The 24,888-nt window shown below is 35.7% G+C and overlaps 5 protein-coding genes across 6 annotated transcripts; 4 read left to right on the top strand and 1 right to left on the bottom strand.

The window, feature by feature from the left end:
* The first annotated feature begins 2,205 nt into the window (after nucleotides 1-2,205).
* Nucleotides 2,206-10,218, top strand: LOC135073215 (sorting nexin-17). Its single transcript, XM_063967315.1, has 8 exons — nucleotides 2,206-2,466; nucleotides 2,571-2,760; nucleotides 2,837-3,191; nucleotides 3,369-3,531; nucleotides 4,331-4,552; nucleotides 8,215-8,367; nucleotides 8,562-8,711; nucleotides 9,254-10,218. Exons 1-8 carry the CDS (start codon nucleotides 2,407-2,409, stop codon nucleotides 9,398-9,400), a joined length of 1,440 nt encoding a protein of 479 aa, XP_063823385.1. The 5' UTR covers nucleotides 2,206-2,406; the 3' UTR covers nucleotides 9,401-10,218.
* A 3,500-nt stretch (nucleotides 10,219-13,718) lies between these two features.
* On the bottom strand, nucleotides 13,719-14,490 carry LOC135076074 (cytochrome b-c1 complex subunit 7-like). Its single transcript, XM_063970530.1, has 3 exons — nucleotides 14,369-14,490; nucleotides 14,231-14,281; nucleotides 13,719-14,034 (listed from the first exon to the last, which is right to left on the bottom strand). Exons 1-3 carry the CDS (start codon nucleotides 14,394-14,396, stop codon nucleotides 13,787-13,789), a joined length of 327 nt encoding a protein of 108 aa, XP_063826600.1. The 5' UTR covers nucleotides 14,397-14,490; the 3' UTR covers nucleotides 13,719-13,786.
* Nucleotides 14,491-16,099: 1,609 nt separating this feature from the next.
* LOC135087843 (uncharacterized) lies at nucleotides 16,100-17,133 on the top strand. The gene is made up of 2 exons (XM_063982708.1): nucleotides 16,100-16,832; nucleotides 16,884-17,133. The coding sequence occupies exons 1-2, from the start codon at nucleotides 16,243-16,245 to the stop codon at nucleotides 17,131-17,133; spliced, it is 840 nt and encodes a 279-aa protein (XP_063838778.1). The 5' UTR covers nucleotides 16,100-16,242.
* A 4,041-nt stretch (nucleotides 17,134-21,174) lies between these two features.
* LOC135073209 (uncharacterized) lies at nucleotides 21,175-21,327 on the top strand. The gene has a single exon (XM_063967302.1). It carries the CDS (start codon nucleotides 21,175-21,177, stop codon nucleotides 21,325-21,327), a length of 153 nt encoding a protein of 50 aa, XP_063823372.1.
* Nucleotides 21,328-21,443: 116 nt separating this feature from the next.
* LOC135073198 (lipoyl amidotransferase LIPT1, mitochondrial) lies at nucleotides 21,444-24,888 on the top strand. 2 transcript variants are annotated; one of them, XM_063967292.1, is made up of 4 exons: nucleotides 21,444-22,003; nucleotides 22,197-22,304; nucleotides 22,896-23,097; nucleotides 23,375-24,888. In XM_063967292.1, exons 1-4 carry the CDS (start codon nucleotides 21,458-21,460, stop codon nucleotides 23,767-23,769), a joined length of 1,251 nt encoding a protein of 416 aa, XP_063823362.1. In that variant the 5' UTR covers nucleotides 21,444-21,457; the 3' UTR covers nucleotides 23,770-24,888. The 2 variants fall into 2 exon arrangements, with proteins under 2 accessions (XP_063823362.1, XP_063823354.1); XM_063967284.1 differs by having other exon boundaries at nucleotides 22,884-23,097.

The following is a 24,888-nucleotide window of genomic DNA, read 5'->3' as shown; positions in this document are numbered from 1 at the left end:
ATTTTTTTTTATTATCTGTTTGTTTTTTTATAAAAAATAACGCCAGAAAAAACAGTTATTTTTTGCAACACTAGGTATTTTATATACCATAACAGCTGCAGCAGCTCAAAGCTAGATCGTCTGAGGCTAGATCTAGTATTATAATATTATCTGTGGTTAGATTCAAAATCACGATACGAAACGAAGCAAGAGCGAAGTATGTAGTTAAAAAAAGATTTTGAAGCGATATCGGACTTGCAAATAAACGAATATTTGTGAACCTCCCAAGTAGTAAAATCAAAAAGTGCTACTTGTTTTTGATCGCTTTGAAAATCGAATACATTCATAGACAGAGCGAATATTTTTATTAATTTAACCTTCAACTGGTGACGTGAATATGGGTCACAGTATTGGTGAGGTGACGTCATTTTGACGTAATACTAAAAAGCCGAAATTCAGGAGACTTGCAGCATAAGCAATGTAATAAATTACACTATTTATAAGAATATGAGTTTGTTTTCGTAAATAAAACACACTGGTCGCAATGAATATTGAAAATTTTAATTAAATAACGCTTAGAAACATGGCAGTCATTTTTGGTCTGTTTTTGTAGACATAAGATCAATCATAATAGAATTTAAAAAAAAAACAAAGGAATTTAACAAAAATTACTTTCTTCTTAAATAACAATAAGTAAAAAATAAGAATCAATCATTTTCAGTATTTTGTCCCATAGAAAAAAAAATAGGATTAATTATGGTAACAAGCAGCACAAAAAATTGTCTAGGCAATCAAAACATGCGGGTTTCTTGCACTTTTTGCAGAGGTATGATGTTCTTTTCATCTTCTTAGTTGGACATATAGTGCTGGATCTTGATTTTCTATGTCGCATAGTTCACTCGCAGTATTGTGATCCGATTCTAAACAGTGAGTGTCGTGTAAAAATCGATCTTCCGTATCGCTGATGTCACTCACATTTTCTTCTAATAATCCCGATACAACACGTTTGAAATCCTCGTCATTTGTATTCATTTTTAACCACTAAATGAAACAAATCATGAAATAAATCACTGACACTAATGGTGACGTGACGTCAAATTGACGTTTGATACCCTCTATCTCACTAATTAAGCGCGTGCAACATCCGATTTCAGTCACGGCGGACGCCAAACCAGGCCTCCGTCACTCGCCTATGCCGGCCGAGATAATTACCTACAGCGCGCGACAACTTCAAGTTGCAAATCAGTCAGGGCCGCCACGCGCCTGTGAGCACACGCGTATTTCTATACACGCTTGGTCGATCATCGTCGCAATCAAGGTTTATTGTTCCAACAGCACTATTGTTCTTCTTTAATGGAAAATCGTAATATTTAGGAATAATAATTACCTGTAGTAATTTAAATAATTAAAAAAACTACACTTTTTAAATAATTTTGAAATACTTATGACAAAAAACGGTAGCAAAAAAAATATATTAGCTAATAAAACATTTACTTTACTTCACCGTGCCTATTTTCCAACACTACACCTTTTAAAACTGTTTGTCCAATTTCGAATTATCGCAACACTGAAGTTTATTAATAGGTACTTCAGACATGGTACGATTATACAACCACCACTAAATTAAAGTTTACCAATCGTAAATACAAATTAAAGTTAAGTTTTTATTTATTTTACTTTGCTCATACAACCCTGACGCTTGAGCTGCGAGGTAGATCAATTCTGAACACAAAAGAATTGCGCTCTTGTGAGCGTAGTAGTAAGGTGCGATTTCGAATGCACCATGTGCGTTGGATATTTTGCATTATTATTATTACCGTTAAAATGTCGGCATCTGATCCTACACAAAGGAGTGCAATTTCTGTTGCTACTATTATGTATTCTGTGGCCAAACTAAGAAAGAAGCAGCTACTGAGGGGTGCGGAGGCGTGGAACAAGCCGTTTGAATAATATGTAACGTTTTCTCCTGTGCGACGTCAATTTGACGTCACGTCACCAATTGAAGGTTAACATTCATAATAAACGTTCATATAAATTACAACTCACGTTTTGTCTCTCACTCATACTTACTTTTGTTTTTTGCAGTTATAAATATACATAATATAAGTATTGTATTGTGCAGTTGTTTGTTTTCCTAAATAAATAATAAAAGTATCGATAGCTTTCACATTTGTAAGCATCACTAAAGTTACTACATAGCTGTCAAATTGTTGACGTATATTTCTCTCCTTCTTGAGCCTTCATTCATTTCATTTCGATTCATTATTTTTATCGCTTGGCGAAGAAAGGAGATAAAAAATTGTGTATTTGTTTTGTTCTAGTGAAAAGTGGGCGGTATAAATCAACACGAATCTCCATGAATTCGATCTTTACTTAGTGTTCTTTTAAGTTTGTGCAAGTGATGATGCATTGAATTTCAATACAAAAATGCATTTTTCAATTCCTGATCTCCAGCAATTTCATGACGACAACGGGATTTCGTACACAGTAAGTAATCTAACTTCGTCTACAAATTATTCGTCTAATTACACTCAAGGTGTTATCAGTTTACTGTAATGTTCTGCTGTCAATAACAATAATATATCTTTTAGGGCTATAATATTCATATAGATGGATTTTTTCATTGTACGGCGCGATACAAGCAACTTCTCAGTCTGCATGAACAGCTGCAGGCTCAAAATTCTTTCTTAAAATTACCACAATTCCCTCCAAAGAAACTATTCCTGACTAGCTCTCAACTAGAAGAGAGAAGAGTTTCGTTGGAAAAGTACATACAGTTGGGTAAGCATGCTGCACATTAGTGGATTTATAGGTTGTTAGCTGGTGTGGGTATTATATTTTTTATTTATTTTTTCAGTTGGCCAAAATCCAATTTTAGCCAAATCAGATCTTTTGATAACTTTCCTGTTCTCGGCCCAGCAAGAGACTCACTGTGTGCGAGTGCATGAAGTGGATATAGAAATATCATTGATGAATGGTTATAGAATACCACTCTCTGTGTCTTCCACGGATACTTCAAGTACCATACTGGACATTGCATGTAATTACATCAACTTGCCAAAGGAACTGACAAAGTACTTTTCACTGTATTTGTTCAATTGGAGTTGTGCTAAAGATGGCCAGCCTTCGTTAAAAATGCTTGAAGACTATGAATCTCCTTATATCTCACAAAAGTATGTAAGGCCTGAAGATAAAATAGTATTGAGAAAAAGGTATTGTATCATAAATGTTCTGAATAAAGTAAATAATAAGTTTAAATTGATTATAAATCAATTTACAAGCTAATTTAATATTAAAAACATAAAGATTCATTATTAATCCAGAGGATCCTTCAAATTTTTTACTCAGAAGTTTATTTAAAACTCTTTAAATTTATTTTTTTATTTCAGTTATTGGGATTCATGCTATGATGTTGATCTCATGATAGACAGGGTATCACTAGATCTTTTGTACCTACAAGTTATTGAGGAGCTAGATCTAGGCTGGATTGTGGCAGATTCTCAAACAAAAGACATTCTTTCATCTTACGAGGCCAAAAAGCAGAAACGGGAAGTAAGTAAATGATAAACCAAATAATTATGATATCCACATTATATTTATAGCTTTACGGCATACTTACTCTATGCTTAATAATATTCACTGTTCTATTCTTTTTTTTTATGCATGACAAGGCAGGTATTTGACCACAATCGCACCTGATGTTAAGTGGGATGCAGTCTAGGATGGTACATATCTGCCCTGTAAGTGCCTATTCACTCTCGCCTTGAAGAGGCCCGGATTATAGTTTTCGGGAAAGACAGCAGCAGGCAACGAATTCCTATAGTTTGAATGCTGCTTAAAATAATTGCCTTATTATGTACAAAGGACGGCACGTGAAGCTAATCATTATGGTTTCTTAAATTATTGTACTAGGTGCCATTATGTAACAAAAATGTATAGTCTGATGTGCTGAAGACTGTACATAGAATAATAAGTCAGTCAATCAACCCATTCTTTTATCTTGTAAATATCAAGGTCAGAGTTTAATGCTTTATGCTTTGAACAATTTTCATTAATACATAATTAAAAATAATAACCATGCACAGTGAGATGCCAATTAAATTGAAACTATAAAAGTAATGGAACAGTGGTAGTATTTTAATATCTGTACCAAGTGGAGATATCTTTATTTTATGTAATACAATGTCAGATAGACCTTGAGAGTAGCTAGTCAAAGGTCAAAGTAATTAATTATTGAAACAAATTTTTTTAAAGCTATTTTTACATTTTAATGTATCTTACTACTTAACTACCACAGCTTCAAGAGTAATTTTAGCCCCTGTTCCATAAATGATGATCCCCTTCATTTCAGTACATAGAGCTGGCGCGAACTTTGCGCCACTATGGTAGAATACCAGCTGGCGAGGCCATGACTGATTCCTCCAACGTTGGTGACAGCAGTGAAGGCCTTTGCCGAGTGAGGGTCTCCCTCGCGTCCAAAGAACTAACCGTCACTAGTGTGACGCATCCGACCCGCGAACAGAAGTTCAAAGTGACCAGAATGAGGTGTTGGCGAATCACAACTTTGCATCCAGTAAGTAGAAGAAATAGCATTTATTTTTGTAATTTAAAAATACTTAATTTGCAGCAAAATTCCTGAAAAATTGCATCGTCGTGTTCTCATTCAAATGTTCGAAGCACGCCATAAGGTGCTATTCACGTGAATTTTATAGCAATTTAAAAATATTTAGCCTAGATGCAGACCGCCGATTTTTCGTCGACATTTCTTCAGGCAATTAATCAGTATGGTATGTATGGAAGTGCGCACATTACACCGATTTGGTATCGGTCGATTCTTCATACAAATTAAAATCGGACACAACTATCGGACACACAGATCGGACAACTAAAAGTTGGTGGTCTGCGCCTAGGGTTCTTGAACTTCGACTGTTGGCGTCATTACACATCCAAAAAAGATATGACCTAAGAGGTAATGACGAAAAATGAATGTGATGTCAATAAGTTCATGTGAAAATGACACATTCTGGAAACATCGCGGGCGGTTATCATCATCAGGAAAATGAATATTGATAATACCTGTCTAAAACTGTATATTGTTGGTTAAAAAAAAGCATCCTATTGTTATTTTATAATCGAACAATGTAACATTGTTTTGACGTAGGTATTGTAATTAAATAACACCAGACTACACTGGCCCATCAAAAAACTGAAGCCATATGGTTTTATTGCACATTACCTACTGATTAGGATGTTTATTAAGGAGAATCGATGGGTGGTGCTATGAGCAAACTGCAGTTTGAAATCGAATAGCCTAAGTTACTTACTTTTAATGACATCAACACAAACGAGGTCGCGGGAAAAAGCTAGGCTTTCGTAATAAAATTAGTTTTCATGAGAATTTTTCAGACAGTTAACGTTTTGACATAATTATAGAACATTATCAAATTCCATTCATCATCACATCGTAATTTATTTGTGTGGTCGATAGAAGCAAGTGTGTGAGCAACGATGTCGTGACCATACTTTGATTGAATCAATTCGCATTTTTGTTGTGAAACTTTACAAAATAATAAAACACCGGGCCGCACAGTAGTTTGATTTTAAAAATAGGTGGACATAGGATCGAAAGTCATAATTTCACCGAAACAAAAATTGTTTTGATAGCATTTTGAATGCTGATCAACATTTGTCATTATGCATTTTTCGATAAAACGAGCCTTTCATGCTTAAAAAAAATATGACAAGAAAATTTGTATGGAGAAAAATCTTTTTTATTTTTTTTCTGGCTACTGTTGCAAACTGTAGCGGTGAAACCTTATGTAGTCGTAAGTACCTATGGTGCCTAACATTACTACGTAAATACTTTTTGCGGGCACGCGCGGCAAAGCGAGTAATGGACATGCAAAATTTTAAATATTTTTATTTATTCATTATTGATTTTAATGCACTTAAAGTAAATATTAATAGATAAATATACTTAGTCTAACCAATTATTATTCTGTGGTCTAACTTACTACAGCCCCCTATTACCTCATTTCACGCTAAAACCTTTCAAACTAGAACCTAAGTTTGTAGGTACTAGGTAGTCTAAGTTGTTTTTATTGTCATTATAATATTCACTACTGGTCTACTGGTTATCGTGTAAGATAGATTAGGTAGATATCAACCCTTTACCTAGGTATATACCTACTTCTTGGCACTTATAATACCGACATACATGATTAAAAAAAGTCTTCAAGCAAGAACCCTTGACTTCAATGGTTATGAAAGATTTTTTAACTTTCTAGAGTAGTCCTGAATAGATGCTTAAATCATTTTGACTGTCATAATCGATTACAGTAGGTAGCGGGATAGTTTCAATTTTGATAGAACTGTAATTTCCAGTTCTTCTGTTGAATAGTCTTATACTTTCGCAAAAATATTCTTTTTTTTTTGGGCTCCTTTAAAGAGGTGTAAGTTTCTTTCCCTTCGTCTTAAAAGATAACGTACATAACACCTTTATAAGTAGCCTCAAACATAAAGCATAAAGCATACCTTTACCCAATCATCGAACTGAAAAAATCTGAAATCCGACATTTATCACCTTCTTCCATTCATGTCTTCAATTATTATCTTCGTTCGAAAAACAATCAAAAAAAGATATTTGAGCTATTCACTTATCTTGATCAGAGTGTTCAAAATAATCAGTCACTCACATACTTACTTTTTCCGAAATAATCCAATAGGCAGGTTTGCAGTACACCAAAATGTTATCACATTATCTGCACCATGTATCAGTAGTTTTTGTGTACGTTAGCTGGCATATAAAACTATAGGTAGAGGTGTACATAATGGATCTGCAATAATGTGTGGCAATACGGCTCGGAAACGTGGCCTCTCAATATAGGCCTTATAAATAAGCTCAAAATTGCACAACGTGCTACGGAGAGGGCTATGCTCGGTGTTTCTTTACAAGATCGAATCAGAAATGAGGAGGAGATCCGTAAACGAACCAAAGTCGTTGACATAGCCCAACGGATTAGCAAGCTAAAGTGACAATGGGCAGGGCACATAGTACGCAGAACTAATGGCCGATGGGGCAGCAAGGTTCTGGAGTGGAGGCCACGTACCGGAAAGCGCAGCGTAGGACGTCCACCCACAAGGTGGACCAACTACCTCATAAAGGTAGCAGGAAGGCGCTGGATGCAGGGCACCACCAAGCGGCCATTGTGGAAATCATTGGGGGAGGCCTATGTTCAGCAGTGGACGTTCTATGGTTGTTCTTATGGAAATTATGGATGATGAATAATGTGTAGAAGAGTGTTACGGATATTTCCATTTATGATGGAATTATTTGACTAACTGAATGGAGAGCCATAAAAATGTATTGTTTACTATATGGGTTGAAACCCTTACTGAACCCACTACCTACTGTAATCGATTATGACAGTCAAAATGATTTAAGGATTTATTCAGGACTACTCTAGAAAGTTAAAAAATCTTTCATAACCATTGAAGTCAAGGGTTCTTGCTTGAAGACTTTTTTTAATCATGTATGTCGGTATTATAAGTGCCAAGAAGTAGGTATATACCTAGGTAAAGGGTTGATATCTACCTAATCTATCTTAAACGATAACCAGTAGACCAGTAGTGAATAATAAAATGACAATAAAAACAACTTAGACTACCTAGTACCTACAAACTTAGGTTCTAGTTTGAAAGGTTTTAGCGTGAAATGAGGTAATAGGGGGCTGTAGTAAGTTCGACTAAGTATATTTATCTATTAATAATTACTTTAAGTGCATTTAAATCAATAATGAATAAATAAAAATATTTAAAATTTTGCATGTCCATTACTCGCTTCGCCGCGCGTGCCCGCAAAAAGTATTTACGTAGTAATGTTAGGCACTATAGGTACTTACGACTACATAAGGTTTGACCGCTACAGTTTGCAACAGTAGCCAGAAAAAAAATAAAAAAGATTTTTCTCCATACAAATTTTCTTGTCATATTTTTTTTAAGCATGAAAGGCTCGTTTTATCGAAAAATGCGTTATGACAAATGTTGATCAGCATTCAAAATGCTATCCAAAACAATTTTTGTTTCGGTGAAATTATGACTTTCGATCGTATGTCCACCTATTTTTAAAATCAAACTACTGTGGGCCGTTACATTCGTTTATCAATGAAATATTACCTCGTAGGTGACATCACTGTTAATAAACTATGAATCATTTGTTGTTTGTGTACTTTTTAGATGGAGCGGCCGCAAACAAATGGCCACGGGTCTTTGCTCGAAGAATCGAATAAAAACTTCGAGTTATCGTTCGAGTACCTCGTCAGTAAGGACAACTTGAAATGGATAACCTTGAAGACGGAGCACGCAACCTTTATTAGCGTGTGCTTGCAGGTATATTATATTGGCGGTAATTTTGGCTGGACAAAGTTGACCAAAGTTTTTTCATAAAAAGTGGAGTTTCCTTAAGTTTACTCATATCTGGCAGGGTTTTTATTTTTATAGAGTAGCTTACAATTAACGTTGAATTTAATTGTTTTTATATTTAATTATGAGGCTAATTTTTCATATTTAATTATTTTCCGCAGTCGATAGTGGACGAGTTGATGCGTCAAAAGAACGGCACGGGTCCGACATCGCCGCGGTACTTTAAACGCGGAAGCCTCACGTACGTGCGCCGCGATGGATCCAGCCAGCTCATCACGCCGTCATCCTCTAGCGACACGCTTAGCTCGGCGGTGAGTAATTATACAAACCGGTCAAGCTAACTGCGCAACTCGCTGGAATGCGACTCTCCCTCGCACTGACGTCGACGTGACGTCACAGCCGCCGGGTGCGCAGTTAACTCGACCGGGTTGTACATAAAGTCACGAGCGTAGCAGGGTAGCAAACACATCTTAATCCCATAACTATGTAGTGACGTAACATAGCGGATTTCACAATAAATCCAAACCGGTTGCAGTGATATTAGTATTATGCAGCACTAGACCAGCTTTATTCAAATAAACCTTATGCCAGAGGAACGCAATGACCCCGCGCGCTGCGATTCTAACCTGCAGTAGGATCATTTACGTGCGTTTTAGGTAATTACTCATTTAGGCCCGGTTTCCACCAAGGCGGAGCGGAGTGGAGATATGTTTTAAATAACCAATCAGATTTCATTATTCAGGAAATAATTTTTAAAACGTAATTTTGTAATTTTTAGTGGATCATTGAAGTTTATTCAATACGTACCTAATTATATTCAGCTTTAGTAATAAGGTTATTATTGTCTTTTCAGAATGGAGATTCCTACACATCAGGCAGTTCAAGGGAAATATTTTCAGTGCAGAAGTTGGCTGAAAAGTTTTCGTCGGTCGCCTTTAAGTCCGGCCGGGACTGCGTCGAGAACAATGCCTTCGAAGCTATAGGAGACGAAGAGCTGTAATGTTGAATGAGAAACAAATCGAAACCCTTCCAAAGACCGGTTAGTATGTGAGAATCAAAGTTGCCAATAATATTGTATAGTCGTAAATTGTATATAATCTTAATGTACAGTGTCTATGATTATTTCTTGAATATGTGTTAGATCGAAATCAATTATACGATAATTTAAAAGATGATCAAAGAGTCTTTTGAACTAATTGGTTTTAATATTGAGCAAATGTCTCTTAATTAGTCACTTATAATATCATTAACTTTTCAATAGTTAAGTATCGTAAAATGAAAGTATATTTATTTAAGGAAACACGTTTCCTTTTCACTAATTGACTTGCCATACTAGAATCTTGTATTAATAAGAATAAAATACATTATCATGTGCCACTAGTGGTACCAATATGCGAAAGATTACTACTTAATAATTATGTGTTTATTGTCTCTGATGTAAATTCATTACTTTGAAGAAAATCATTTAATTTAATGATACCAAATCACATTAAGTTAAATAAGTTAACACATTAGCACTAATACAATAGGTATTTTAGTTTACTTTTGTGGTTATACTTACCTACATCACAGTTAATCATGAATGTAGAAAAGAATAAGTAAAAATATGTGTACTGTTTAATTATTACATTTGGGTCCTAAGAATGGACCCCTGTTGGTCCTCGAACCACTTTTAGAATAAGAGAGTTAGAAACTTGTCGTAGGTTAAGGTTTATAATATTGTAATAACTTGTGATAACTTAGACAAGTGTAACGTAATTGGCAACATTTCCGCCTAATTGTATTGCCACAGTGAGAGGGAATAGTAAAACATCGCGATTACGATTTAGAAATGTTTCGAGAATTTGTGAAAGTTGCGTCCGTATAATGCGAGCTTTTTTGTTTGGGGATGTGGTGTTTGGCTATTCTCTTTTATGATGACATAACGCTGGAAGCGTCGACTGGTTGCGAACTGATTGGTCTTTAAAGTGTGGGTTGTAGCTGGTGTGGTCGAAGCCCTGGGCCCCGATTGCGCTAAAATAATTCAACTGAAACGCTTTTCAAACATTTGTTGTTTTAATAATATTAGTTTAAAAAATAAAGTGTTCGGACATTTAAGGGAAAGTGCATAAATCAGTTGTTTCGTCTTTGTTAGCGCGTGAACTTTACCGTGATACCGAATTACACATCAGCTGGAATGAAAATGGAGCGCGAGTCGCGCGCGACTGGAGATGAAACGTGAATGAAATGGAGACTTTACAAATTAGCGTAATCGGGACCCTGATGTCAGATTTAATAAACGGTCTGACATGGTTAAATGGGACCGACACACCATATGTGCCCTCTGCAGTAGGGGATAATTATATTTCTTTTGAAAATCAATAAGTCTGCAAAGCAATTGAGTTAGAATTTTATTTAACAAGCACATATTGGCCAGTGGTGGCCAAAAATAATCAAATTAGATTATGTATGCTCCAATAAATTTATCTGTGATTTGGACTAAGTACTAAAACATTGTCTTGGTATGCGAATAGCTAAATTATGCTTAAAAGTTCCTTATTCGCAAAATATTTTTCGCAACATTTATAAATCATTCATTCAAAGATCTGTCTCTCATTAATGTTTGTGCGATTTTTTATATTATTATTATTTTTTCTCGTTAAGTTTATGACAATAATTTTTAAATCTATTAAGTTGAATTTAAAACCACCTAGTCTGTAAATCTCTTTTAGTTTGTATTATACGGTAATCAGGGGAGGTATGTATAATTTGTATTTCTACATTGCCGCTTTTTGCACAATCCGGTCTATACCCTATCCATAAAATATCTTTTCGACGAATTTGTTTATGGTAATATACTTTTTTATAATATTGCGCTGTTGCCGATTTGTTTTGCTTTAACGGTTAAGAATGAAACCACCGTAATGCCGTGCTGAACGAATTTACCTACTATTTTATTGATTGGCTATGATTGCTTAAGAATAAAAGACAATATTGTTATATTATCTTTGCTTGGAAAAGAAGCACTGTAAAATAACGACCCCTTTGGAAGTGTGTTCACAAAATTGTCGAATAGGAATTTCTTACATCGCATTTATAATTTTCAATAGGCATTTATTTAATTTTTTTAAATGTAAATGTCAATTTTCATTTTGTAAAAATATTATTATCCCACATTCCAACGTTGCCTTTGATGCCTTCAAACGGTTACCAATACGAGTTTCCATGACAACTCGTTGATTTAGGTAGGACCACAGAATAATAATAAGTACTACCAGGTCTGTTCATCTCCGTGAGTTTACATCGAAAACAAAACACGCACGATGGCCCACCTACAGGATACTATTCGACAGGGTCTCACATACGAGCGAACATTGACTTACGCACGCGTATTTTTGTGTATGATGGAAGAAAATTAAGAAAATGGTGTACTAAATAATGTGCAGTATTTAACTGCCTAAAATAATAATAAAAACACAGAATGTACTTTTTTAAGTTGCCTCAAGACACTGAGAGGTAAATAAGTAGTTAATATTATTCACGTTAATTCATGCTAAATCATGTATTTCCTCCGCCATTTTCCGCAGTTTGGCACCTCACGTCACATCATTTTACCGAAGTCAGCCCTATAGCTTCGGCGCAGTGCCGATCACTGACGTTTGTCAACAAAATGGTGCTTGACTCTTGAGACAGGCTAAATTACACCCTATTGTAATGACATTGAGCATACATTTTTTTAAATACCTTCGCGAAGTAAAACTTCTGTACGTAGTACTTATTATTATTCTGTGGTACTACGTACAGAAGTTTTACTTCGCGAAGGTATTTAAAAAAATGTATGCTCAATGTCATTAACAATATGGTGTAATTTAGCTTGTCTCAAGAGTCAAGCAAGTTTGTCAGAAGTTTTGTTGACAAACGTCAGTGATCGGTACTGCGCCGAAGCTATAGGCTATAGGGCTGACTTCGGTAAAATGATGTGACGTGAGGTGCCAATCTGCAGAAAATGGCGGAGGAAATACATGATTTAGCATGAATTATCATGAATAATATTAACTACTTATTTACCTCTCAGTGTCTTGAGGCAACTTAAAAAAGTACATTCTGTGTTTTTATTATTATTTAGGCAGTTAAATACTGCACAGTATTTAGTACACCATTTTCTTTAATCATACACAAGAATACGCGTGCGTGAGTCAATGTTCGCTCGTATGTGAGGCCTTGTCGAATAGTACTCTTGTAGGGGGCAATCGTGCGTGTTTTGTTTTCGATGTAAACTCGCGGAGATGAACAGGCCTGGTAGGACCTTTTAAATTAAAGACAATTCATGAGGAAGCGCTGCAGTGCCGTCACTGTTGCGCGCGAATTTCTTTTTATGAAGTATGATTTACGTTCATTAAAATAATGAGTATTGCTTAATTAACTATTGGTTCAATGTGGGTATTAATAGTATTGGAATGTTATAATAGTGATTGATGATAATAAATATTTGATACCTACTTTTAAATAAAAGTGGACCAAGTGATGCCAAATTCAAATTTCTGCTAGGCTTTTAAAAACCATTTTTTTTCGCATGGACTCCAAAATCTCAAAATATAAGTTTATTGTTAACATTTTAACAACCCACAGATGAATAATGAAAGGGCCGTGGTCGACTGTGTGTAAATTAATAGATTAAAATAGTCACATATTCGTGAAATGCAGTTTACTATTCAATATTATACTAAACCTATTTATCAAACTTAACAGACTGTAATTGTCTGTCCTCCTTGTAGGCAATAGAGGCTCAAAATCTTGATGTGTAGATAAATTTTATTATTATGTGTACCTACAATTACCTACTACTTACAATTTTTACTACTATGATGTAATAACTGTGTTTTTATTACACTGTTGTCTATTATAAATTTATATTTGTTATTATGGTTATGTGAAATTCAAATTTATTTAAAGGGACCATTTGTTATGTACTGTATTTGTAATATAATATACAATATTTATAAAAGACATGCCCCACTTCTCAGAGGCCATCTATTTGCCATATATTTTTATTCTAATCCTTTACTCATTGGTCTTTTTAAGGTCAATCATTTTATTATTATTTTTAAACATTGTAGTTAGGTTCAAATAAAATGTTTTCTTTAAATAACATACTTGTTTTGCATTTATACCTAATCTCACTGGATATCTTAATAATTTAATTTCTTATTTCTGCCATAATGATAAAAAAATAATTATTTACAACTTATTTTTTTAATACCAATTTTAGAAAAGATGTTATTTGTGTACTGAAACATGGAAATGGTAGGTGTTAAGAAATAGTGAGTAAAAATTACACATTAAATTAACTTTCTAAATTTATTAAATTAAATAGATAAAACTATAAACAGCAGGGCAGGCAGAATAATCAATAGGTCTTTTCCCATTCTTCGCGCTCTAGCCTTTCCTTCTTGACTTGTTCGACGATGGGTGTGAGGTAGAGTTTGTCTTCTTCGAGCTTGGTCCACTCTTCCTTGGGCAGGATGGTCTTCTGCATGGAGAGCTGGATCGCGCGGACCATGCGGAAATTGCGCTCGTCGATTACGTGGTCAGGGAGACGGCGTAGGGCTTCTTTTACATCGTCGTTTTCGTAAAGGCAATCGTCACGCATTAAACCTGAAAGATGTTACAAAAAAATCATTAACTCATAGTAACTACTATAGGCACCACAGTCACATCATGCAAAGGACATCACTTAATAATTTGCGTAGCACTTTATCAGAATCAGGATACTTGAAAACATACAAAAGTACATGATGTTCGGTTCTTCATTTCAGTAAGTCGCATTTGGAATAGATATTTTGGTACGTACCTAAACGGTTGAACCCTGAGAGATTATAAGCCCATTTCTTCATGTTATTGCCTGAAAAATCATCAAAAACAACGAGTTACATAACCTGAATGCAATAAATAAAACTTAAGTTTTAAATTAATTCATCAATATTCCTACACAAAACTGCAGTGGTTCTTAGTGCCATTTTTGTAGAGAATTAGAAGAAACAGATCACCAACACAATTTTTATTGCAAAACAACTATTCGTCCAGTCAAGTGATGAAAAATTTCACGCCACACAAAAAATGGAAATTGACAGCTGAGATTGACACTTGACAGAAACTTTTTTTCATCACAGATAATAAATGTAAATTTTTGGGCGTCTATTCATTTGGTCACCAAATAGATTCGTCACACAAAATTATTTATCTTACACCAAATTACATAAAATAACTTTCATGCGGTGATAATATTCCATAATTATTCTACCAAAGCGGTCAATCTTTTTTAACTTGCACGCGACTGTATATCATTCGGTTATTTAACCTGGTGGATGCCAGCATTTACTTAAGGTATGTTCCGATATGTACTGGATCCAATTATTTGTAGTCGTTTCCACAGATTAGAGAGTATGTCTAAAGGTCGTTTCTTTAACCGACTTCAATAAAAGGTGGAGGTTCTCAATTCGGTTGGCATGTTTTTTTTCTATGTATATGTTACGGTCAAAGTGATAAATGTGAAAATTATGAATAATCGCCGGTTATTATGAATAATTACCGCATGATTTGGTAAAGTGATTAATATGAGGTCATTTATGTGTGTATAGAACTAAATAGGCGGCTTAGGGGTGGCCCAAGGGCCACCCCCGCCGCACCTTAACCTATTTTTCACTTTAAATCAAAACATTATGTTATAGGCATCATGGAAAAGTAATATTATGCAAGAAACATTCCAAACTCATTATGCCAAATTATATTAATATATGATATCAAAACGTTCAAAAGTTTGGCTGTACCTACACAGCTGTACCTACACGAGCACGTACACAAGATGTTGTTCGTTTTATGAAATTTGTTAGTACTAAGGTTGAATTATTAAATAATCACTGTTAAATGTGATTAATTTATCACTTTTACCGCGACTGTCGGTAATTATTCATAATAACCGGTTATTATTAATAATTTTCAATTTATCACATTAACCGTAACATATACACCGATTTCACCGCCCACCCAGTAAATATTTTCAACTGCAACGCGACTGAACAACGAACGTAATTCAGCTGTTTGCACAAATTCGTATCGCGGTGTCGCTCGCTTTGACAGATAGTTCAAAAGAAGCTGTAACGTAGTAAACGGATCGCAACTGCGTCTTTGTGTGAAAGCTACTTTTTCTCAAACGCAAGTCACGCTTCACGAACATTTGCTGTGTTTTAGTGAAAAAATAAGGTGTTCGAACTTTTATTGGAAAGTGCTTAAATCCGTTGTTTCGACTTTCTTTGCTCGTGAACTTTACCGCAATACCGAATTGTACATTAGCTGGAATGAAAATGGGACTGAGTGGAGTGTAGACTAGTGATGAAACGCAAATGAATTGGAGACATTACAAATTAGCGCAATCGGGGCCCAGCTTGCTTAGGTAGGTAGTTGTTGTTTTTAGTTTAGTTGTTTGTATTTTTGTTTAGTTTGTGCATAGGCCACTCGTATTTGCCCGCAGACATGATGAAGACCGTGGTGGTTCCAGTGGTGAAGTGTAAAACTGGTGACATAAGTGACAAAGGCAACTATCGACCTATCTCACTGGCAACCATTATATCTAAGGTGCTTGATGGTCTGCTTGGCACTCAACTTGATAAGTATATTAAACTGCATGACAATCAATTCGGTTTTAGGCCAAGATTATCTACTGAAGCTGCCATTTTGAGTGTGAAGCAGACTGTGAAGTACTACACAGTTCGCAGTACGCCTGTATATGCCTGCTTCCTTGACCTGTCCAAAGCGTTTGACCTGGTTTCCTATGACATCCTATGGCAAAAACTTGACAAGCTGTCTATGTCACGTGACTTAGTGCATATTTTGAAATATTGGTACTTGAACCAGGTCAACGTGGTTCGGTGGGCCGGGGAATACTCGGATCCGTACAGGTTGGAGTGCGGGGTGAGGCAAGGAGGGTTGACCTCGCCGAAGCTCTTCAATCTTTACGTGAACGCCCTGATAGAGGAGCTCAGTAGTACGCATGTTGGCTGCCATATAGACGGTGTCTGTCTTAATAATATAAGTTATGCGGACGACATGGTGCTGCTGAGTGCTTCTGTCTGTGGATTGTCGAAACTCATTGCAATATGTGAAAGATACGCTGAAAGCCATGGTTTGATATACAACGCGAAGAAAAGTGAGTGTATGGTCTTTCATAGTAGAGGAAAATGTCCAGATAATATTCCATCTATCAAACTCAATGGTGCGCCTTTAAAAAAGGTAGAAGAATTTAAATACCTTGGACATCTAGTGACCTCTGATTTGAAGGATGATGCAGATATTGAAAGGGAGCGCAGGGCACTGTCTGTGAGAGCAAATATGATTGCCCGAAGGTTTGCTCGCTGCTCAGTGGATGTTAAAATCACTCTCTTTAGAGCTTTCTGTACGTCCCTATACACGAGTAGTTTATGGATAAATTACACTAAAAAGCAGTACAGTGCCTTGCGTGTCCAGTTCAATAATGCCTTCAGGGTGCTGTTGGGGCTGTCTCGGTTCTGTAGCGCGTCCGGGATGTTTGCCGAATTCGGCGTAGATTGTTTTTACACAACGATGCGAAAAAGGTGCGCATCCCTGGTGCGCCGGACCTGGGGGAGCTCAAACAGTATCCTGAGGCTATTCTCTGAGCGTTTTGACTGTCAGTACATGAATCATTGTTGCATGATTCATGTGCTGCCTTATTTAAAATAACCATGACATTATTGAAATTATTATTGAAATTAATGTAAATTGTAATGTTGGATATATTTTATTGATTTATTTAATTTTAAATTTGAATGTAAACTAACCTTAACTATAGTCTATCCCACAGATATGGATTAGAGTAGATACAGCAAGTTGATCGTCAAAGCGTGCCATTCCGATATGTCCAAATGGACATACATGGTCGAGTGATGTTCATGTAATCCGATTACAACAATCGGTTACGATGATTTTACGAGGACAGTAGTACGAACACGGTAGAAAGAAGAAATTATTTACGGATTGAGAATTGTATTTAACAGCACAAGTAACAAATAATTAATTAGAATAAAGTAGAAGAAGTATAAAGTAGCATTGTTTTTAATACATATCCTGCGATGTACTCTTAAGAGTTAAAACCATGGTCCCTGTATGTGGTGCACTCATACCGATTCCAAGGAACCGTACTTACTCATAACAATAAGACACACACTGATCCATGTATTCATGCACTTGTCAATTATGTCTTGAAACGCTGGTAGGGTAAAAAAAATAACGAGATTTGACTATTTGTAAGAATTAATTTATTTTAAAAAGGTAAATAAAGATGTTTTTGGTTTTGTATTTAATTTTAACAAACTATCAGTTTTATCGGAATTAATTAATTGTCGAATCGAGTCACACGATATCTTTCGATGACTTTGCGAATGCAGTACGTTTTTTACCACATTGAATTTTTGTCGTTTAGAAATATCTTCAAAACTAGGTACCTGACTTTAGAGATGGGTAGTGGGTAAAAACCCATTTCACCCGATTGGGTTAAAACTGGGTGATTTGGGTAAAAACCCGGTTTTTACCCATTAACACCCATTCTGGTGGGTGAAAACAAAAATAGAGTTTTTTTAAAGTGAGAAGTGGTATTTGTTGCTAAGGGGGCGTTCTAGTGTTACGTAATGCAATCTGGGGGGAGAGGACGTCTTGAAAAACGTTACAATGCCTTACAGTGGCGGAAGGGCGGTTCGATTTCAAGTTTTTAAGCAGAAGTACTTTGTAGTTGGTGTTGTTATTTGTAACTTTATTCCGTAATGTCATCAAAGAGAGAGTTTGGCATCCCCCCCTCCATGTCCTTGCCATGATCACAAATTATTGTGTTCCTACTAAATTTCTTCTAAATCGGTTCAACGATTCTTGAAATAACTCCATTTTATAAAATAATTGGTCACATCATCATAACGTGATCAATTTTACGATTTGGCCACGATATAAATGCATATTAGTGTTAAATTTGACTTATTACTTATTAATCAATAAACTTAAATGAGAAAAATTCAATAAAAATAAAGAAAATATACCAATTGAAATAATTATAAAATTATTTGTTTTCACCCGGTGTAAACACCCACGGGTGGAATGAAACGGGTTTTTATTGGGTTTTTACCCGGGTGGAAACCCATCTCTACCTGACTTAGCTTTATGAAACAAAACGTATTGGCAAAACTACGCATTTTTACATTTATTAAAAATAAAAAGCTTGAGTAAATAATCTTTATTTTATGAAACTAGGTCAGGTACTTACTAGGATATTTAAAAGTATGGAATTAAGTATGAATTACTAGTAGTACTATTCAACATAATGGAATAACGATCATTACTTTCATAAACATTAGGCACAACAAAAATATTATCTGCAAATTAATAATGTAGAATAACGTCTACCGCTACAAAATTATTTTAATCCACAGTCAGACTAGCTATAAATTTAACAAAATATCTATTTTATCGGAATTAATTAATTCTCGAATCGAGTCACACGATATCATTCGATGACTTTGCGAATGCAGTACGATGATACGATTACTTTTACGTTGCGGCAATCACTAAAATTCGCTAAAATGACACTAATGACGTTTAAAAAGTGGCACGCTCGGCTTCATACAATTTTTGACACATGCTGCATCTATCCATATCTGTGGTCTATCCAATATAGCTTGATTAGAATGACAGCTGCCATCAAAAGTAACGACATAACTTTGTAGTAGCGATCAAAGAGAGCTAAATATTGGCGGACAAGAAATAATTCACGTCTGACCTACAAACAATATTTTCGACCACAGTGCTTCCAATAAAAATGTTAATTTCGTGTAAATGCAGCGTTAAATTACACCAATAAGTAGTAATTCGAAATTATAAAAATCAAGCTAGAGTATTAACGACGTCTCTACAAGGTTATCTCGAGTTACAAAAATGTTAGTGTTGGGACATATCGACAAATGTCATATTAAATTAAAACTAATTTTTGTACATATTTAACAAATTTTTTTTCTAACTAATTTTTTAACATATTTAAGTCAAGTTATACGTTTTTCTAAATGTTTACTATTATTGGTTTGCCCAACTTTATGTGTATATTTAACTGTGGAAACTTAATTGGTTTATGTGTTTTCTTACTGCACCTAAGTTAAATTATATTGTAACTGTATGTTTCCCAAAAATAAATAAATAAATAAATAAAAAACCAAAAAACATTTCATTCTTAAATAATCAAACATCGGAAATCAATCACCGGTAATTTTTTGGGTATTCATAGCACCGTTGCTCTAGAAGAGATGCCCACCGCCCTCTAGCGAGAGGAAATAACCACTGAAGAACACTGATAATAATGACTACGACTTAGGTTGTACACCCTTGACATGAATTTTAAATTTTACTGTCTTTAAATTTAAATCATAATTGTCATTTTTATGAATAAAGATATGAAGAAAAATTGGGTGCATTTTTTTGTATAATTTTTTCGAAAACTTATCGATACATCTATGTGAACCGTACGAAACATACCCAGCACTAGTCACATTCGTTTGACAGCCGTCATTCTAATCAAGCTATATTGGATAGACTATAATATGATCCCAATGTGATTGAAATAAATAATTATTTAATTTAATTTAATTTAATTTAAAACTTGATGTCTAAGCAAGTTTATGTATTTAGTTTTAGATCATGTGAAAGTACTGAGAGCACCTACCTAAAGCCTTGCGGTTCACAGTACGTATAGATGACCCACGCTGAACTGTCCCGCCAAACTCAATGACAGGGGGGCGCTACCATCGTTCAACTATATGGTTTCCAACATTGCAAAAATCTGAACCAGCGATCCGGTATTGACGGTGGCGCCCCACTGTCAATGTCATCGACAGGACAGTCCAGTATTTTGGAACTATACTCGTACTCGTACACCTGTGAGAGTAGAGTACTGAGCCCCGATTACGGTAACTTTTAACGTCTACAATCCAGACGCGTTTCTGATTCTGCAATACGATTGGTCAAAACAGCTGACGTACGCTGTTGAACGACCAATCGTATCGCAGAATCGAGAAGCGTGTCTGGATTGTTGACGTTAAAAATTACCGTAATCGGGGCTCTGAGTGGTAGCAAGAGAAGCGCTCGCAGTGCATATCGGAACAAACCCATAATCTACTTCTCAAATCTGTCAATCTGTCATTAGTGTCATTTTCAGCCATTTCAACTGATTTCAACGTCACTGAGTCAAAAGATAAAATTGATAATTTCTATTTAAAAATTTATTTAATGCGCAAAACGAAAACTTGAAATAAACTGTAATTGTAATACCACTTACATTAAAAGATGTATCTAAAGTTTTACTGTATGTTTTGGCAAGAGCCAAGTCGAAATTTACGATTACCATTACGTGTGTCAGCCAGCAGATAATTCAGTTGCGCGTGGCTCGTTCGTGCTTCTTATCAAGTTGTTTGTTTGCTTCATGTGAACTTCGAATGCCCTCGCTCGACCTCCTAGCTCCCAGCCCCGCTTATCGTTATCAGCACAATAAAATGAGAAGGAAGGTAATTAATTCACCAGATACTGTCGCGCATTCACGCACGGAATACATACTTTCTTGCATACGCGCTCAGATTTTTGGTTGTTCTTGAGTTATAACCTGTCCGTAACTTTTAGTTGAAAAGTTCTAAGTACCTGTTGTGTTAATATTAATTGTTTGTGATTTTTTCCTTCATCCTGCATTCAAGAGGAGGAATGCCAAGTGACTGTCGAGACTGTTTGGGTATTCGTTATCGAATTAATTCCCTGCACCAGACCTGGAAGTGGCTGCATCAGACCATCGCTCTACACGAATATCTGATCTCCCTCTCTTCGGCTGATACTGACGCTTGTTGCTGTATGCACTAGTGTATTTGTGTGGACTATTAGAACAGTTTTTCTATCGTAACTTTAAGTAGTTTAACTAATTGACGCTTAATCAAAGTAGTCTTTAAGAAGTTCATACAGAAAAGTCTCCGTTTTATCCACTTACTTGAAAATGGCACAAGCAATGATGAAGAAGATCGCCATGAGCAGCGCTTGCGTTATGATTGGCCTCACCAGAAGAGCCAGTGCCCGCACCCTGGCCACGAGTGGACAATGTCTCTCTTCCAAGAAGAAGGAGCGTGAGTTGCCGGCAGAGGGGGAGATCACAAAGTCAGTCTTCATGTCTCAATCTACTGACATTTACACCAATCTGGCTCTCGAAGACTGGATGTACCGTAACATGGATTTCTCTAACCACCATGTTATGATGGTTTGGCGGAATGAGCCATGCGTTGTGGTTGGTAGACATCAGAATCCTTGGTTGGAGGCCAACGTGTCACATCTAGCTGAAAGGGAAATTGCCTTGGCCCGCCGGAACAGCGGCGGCGGCACCGTGTACCATGATCGCGGAAACCTCAACATTACATTCTTCACACCTCGTGAGAGGTATGACAGGAAGTACAACTTGGAGTTGATCAAGAGAGCACTTTTCCGGGGCTTTGGCATCAAGTCCACCATCAATGAGCGACAAGATCTCATTGTCAGAGACAAATACAAAGTATCCTTTACGAAAACGAAATTTAAATCATGCAGTTATTTAAACATAGTATGAATTTACTTTTAGTTAATTTGATTTTACAAAATCATGGTTCTCTTTATTGTTGCACTCATCTTTTGTCTTGATTTTAAGTCGTTACAATCTCATCAACTTATTTTTGTGTCTGGAATAATTTCCTGAATTGCAAAATTAGATTTCTGGCACTGCTTCAAGGCTGAGCCGTTTGACAGCGTACCACCACTGCACCCTTCTAGTCAACGCCAATAAGGCAGATCTCAGCAAAGCTCTGGCTAAAAGAGAGGTGAGTAACAAAGCCTATTGAGACAGGAATATCATAGTTTGTAGAATTATACTTATATTAACTTTATTTTCTTCTTTAATCCATTTCTCATTTTGTGTCTTCCATAGTAAATACATAAAAATAATTTAAAATTGCATTTAACAAAAAATATTCTAATTGAACTTATCATTTTGTTGTTCTACATTTGTGACAAATCATCAAGGGCCTCTAAATATTAGGCAATAATGGATCAACAGTATTGTTTAATTAGGCAAATGAACATTTTCACATATGCATTGATGTCAAAGATCACACAAGTTTCTGATCACTCATTGTTTACCACCAAGTACCAATGCATAGTTTGTGCATACAAAATAATGCATTTGTTTCTAGGGCTTTGTTTCTTTTAACACAATGTTTTTTAATGTGATGTATTTTTCATTAGTGTTTAAGCCATTCTTCTTCAGAAAGTAATTTCATATTCATAGCATGCTCTTTCCTAATGTGACTATTTTATGTATTTGTTTTATACTAACACCTTTGTGCCACTAACAACCCATCCCATATCCATAAGTTAAGGGCATTTTTAATTCTATTTAGCATGGCATACAGACGAACGCGACTCCGTCCACGCGTTCCCCGGTGGCAAATCTGGCAGAGATGGACAACCGGGTGACTGTGGACAGCCTGCAGACAGCTGTGGGCTACGAATTCCTTCGGACGCCAGCCCTACACCTTGGAGACGGCGGTCAGGACATGATTTCAAAGCAGCGAGGATTCCAGTTTGTTAACCCTACAGATGATTGGTTCCCAGGTGAGCAACGAACTTTAGCTTTGTTTGTCTTTTGTCTTCAAGTGGTATCTACAAGTACCTACTTAAAATTTCTGGAACATTTCCAATCATAACACAAAATTATGCACAATAATCTTATCATTATTTACGTAAATAACCCAGACTTTAGCACTGGTGATAGTTACCACATATCAGCTATTTACAGGGCGTTGACTTGCATTTGAGTGTTTGAAATAATAATAACATAGGCGCGATATTATTTGTATTGTGATTAAGTTTGTTTTGTTTTTGTTACCAGGACTTGCAGAATTGAAGAACGAGATTCAGACTTGGGACTGGTGCTTCGGCAGGACTCCGGACTTCACCGTCAGTCGCAACTTCCCGGTACCTGCAGAACTCTTGGCTCCGTCCAAGATCTACTCATCCACTGAGGAGCTCGTCATTAACATGAGCGTAGTGAAAGGTCTGATCAATGACGTCACTCTTAAAATTCCCCCGGGTCTAATAGAATCAGGTTTCCATGGAGAGGCTTCCGTAATCACTCATCTCAAAGGGAAGCGATTCACATCCGAAGCCCTTACCGCGCTCCAGGAGGCGATGTTGACTCGTCACTTGAGTTCTGACGTTAAGCAGTTGGACGAGAAAGAGCAATTTGTCGCGAAATGTTTCGATCAAGTGGTCAATACCATCTAAACAGTCTTTGTAAAAAAAACGTAAAGGTGCTATCTAATATGTATAACAATGTAAAATATACTTAGACTAGACATTTATCTGTACAAGGATATGTTTATCTAATGAAATAAATTGATAAGCTGCTAGTGTCTCTACAGTGTAAATATAATATTTAGGTGATGTACAAAATTATATTTTTACAATAACTAGCTGTTTCAGAATAGTCTTATGTGCCTGTATGTTGTCGCTTCCTATGCCTATTATCCTTTTCGTGTTTTCAAAGGTGTTTGGTTTCTTGTTTGTAATTAATTTTCAATCTGCTTATTACATTGTGTTCTTTTAGTTTAGAATTATATTTTATGTTATTTGTATTCCTGACACTTAATAATTGCATTCATTGTTTTACGTGAAAACAACAACTAGCTCAAGGTCCGTTAGTGCTTGCTACCACCAGTAGAATTTTCACTATTAAGTACAATGACTAATCTGATTTGAATGATGAGGCAGGGCCTCGATGTATAAATTAACACGTTGATTAACAATTGAATGCACTATTAAGTTTGAGGCGTACGACATCAACACGCGAGTCGCACCTTTGTGCTGAACGCTACAAGAATGCATCATATCATTTGTTTTAATTAATTAAATTATAATTTTTATAACTGGATTAACTACCCATGTAATGTTACTTATCGACATTTTACGTAGCATGTAATCTATTTTAAGCTTCGTTGTACCCCGAAGACCGTTTCATAACAATCTTTTGGTTTTCATAAGATCTGCCCGCGACGGGAACTTTTTTGTATGAAATGGATTTTAAAATAATTTTAGTTTCTGGTGTGTTAGATGTATGTATTTGAGGTCACTTCTTTGTCATAAGTAGGTCGTCAATCATTATAGTTATTTGTATATCGGAACTGACTTGTCTAACAACAATATTAATATCATTACATTCATAACTAATTTTAGTTAAATATGTAATTTCTATATTTTTGTTAGAGTTATTTTAATGAAGGTACTGAGTTGTAGAGTAATGATTTATTGTGCTATGTTAATTTCTTACACCGTTTGTGGCAAAGTAAATAGTTGATCGTGTATTATTTAGATTAATTGAATGTGGAATAAAGTTAATATACCTAA

The sequence above is a fragment of the Ostrinia nubilalis genome, chromosome 1, assembly GCF_963855985.1.
Source record: "Ostrinia nubilalis chromosome 1, ilOstNubi1.1, whole genome shotgun sequence".
NCBI classification, from domain to species: domain Eukaryota; kingdom Metazoa; phylum Arthropoda; class Insecta; order Lepidoptera; family Crambidae; genus Ostrinia; species Ostrinia nubilalis.
This window is presented reverse-complemented; position numbering and strand designations above follow the sequence as displayed.

Bases quoted from the DNA above. Each gene is read 5' to 3' on its own strand.
- LOC135073215 (XM_063967315.1), top strand. From the start codon at position 2,407: ATGCATTTTTCAATTCCTGATCTCCAGCAATTTCATGACGACAACGGG. The intron at 3,532-4,330 runs GTAAGTAAATGA...CCTTCATTTCAG, and splicing joins CCAAAAAGCAGAAACGGGAA to TACATAGAGCTGGCGCGAAC. The intron at 8,368-8,561 runs GTATATTATATT...TATTTTCCGCAG, and splicing joins TTATTAGCGTGTGCTTGCAG to TCGATAGTGGACGAGTTGAT.
- LOC135076074 (XM_063970530.1), bottom strand. From the start codon at position 14,396: ATGGCACTAAGAACCACTGCAGTTTTGT. The intron at 14,282-14,368 runs GTAGGAATATTG...ATGATTTTTCAG, and splicing joins AAGAACCACTGCAGTTTTGT to GCAATAACATGAAGAAATGG. The intron at 14,035-14,230 runs GTACGTACCAAA...AACATCTTTCAG, and splicing joins CTCAGGGTTCAACCGTTTAG to GTTTAATGCGTGACGATTGC.
- LOC135087843 (XM_063982708.1), top strand. From the start codon at position 16,243: ATGTCACGTGACTTAGTGCATATTTTGAAATATTGGTACTTGAACCAG. The intron at 16,833-16,883 runs GTCCCTATACAC...AAAGCAGTACAG, and splicing joins CTCTTTAGAGCTTTCTGTAC to TGCCTTGCGTGTCCAGTTCA.
- LOC135073209 (XM_063967302.1), top strand. From the start codon at position 21,175: ATGCCAAGTGACTGTCGAGACTGTTTGGGTATTCGTTATCGAATTAAT.
- LOC135073198 (XM_063967284.1), top strand. From the start codon at position 21,458: ATGGCACAAGCAATGATGAAGAAGATCGCCATGAGCAGCGCTTGCGTT. The intron at 22,004-22,196 runs GTATCCTTTACG...TTGCAAAATTAG, and splicing joins TTGTCAGAGACAAATACAAA to ATTTCTGGCACTGCTTCAAG. The intron at 23,098-23,374 runs GTGAGCAACGAA...TTTTGTTACCAG, and splicing joins TACAGATGATTGGTTCCCAG to GACTTGCAGAATTGAAGAAC.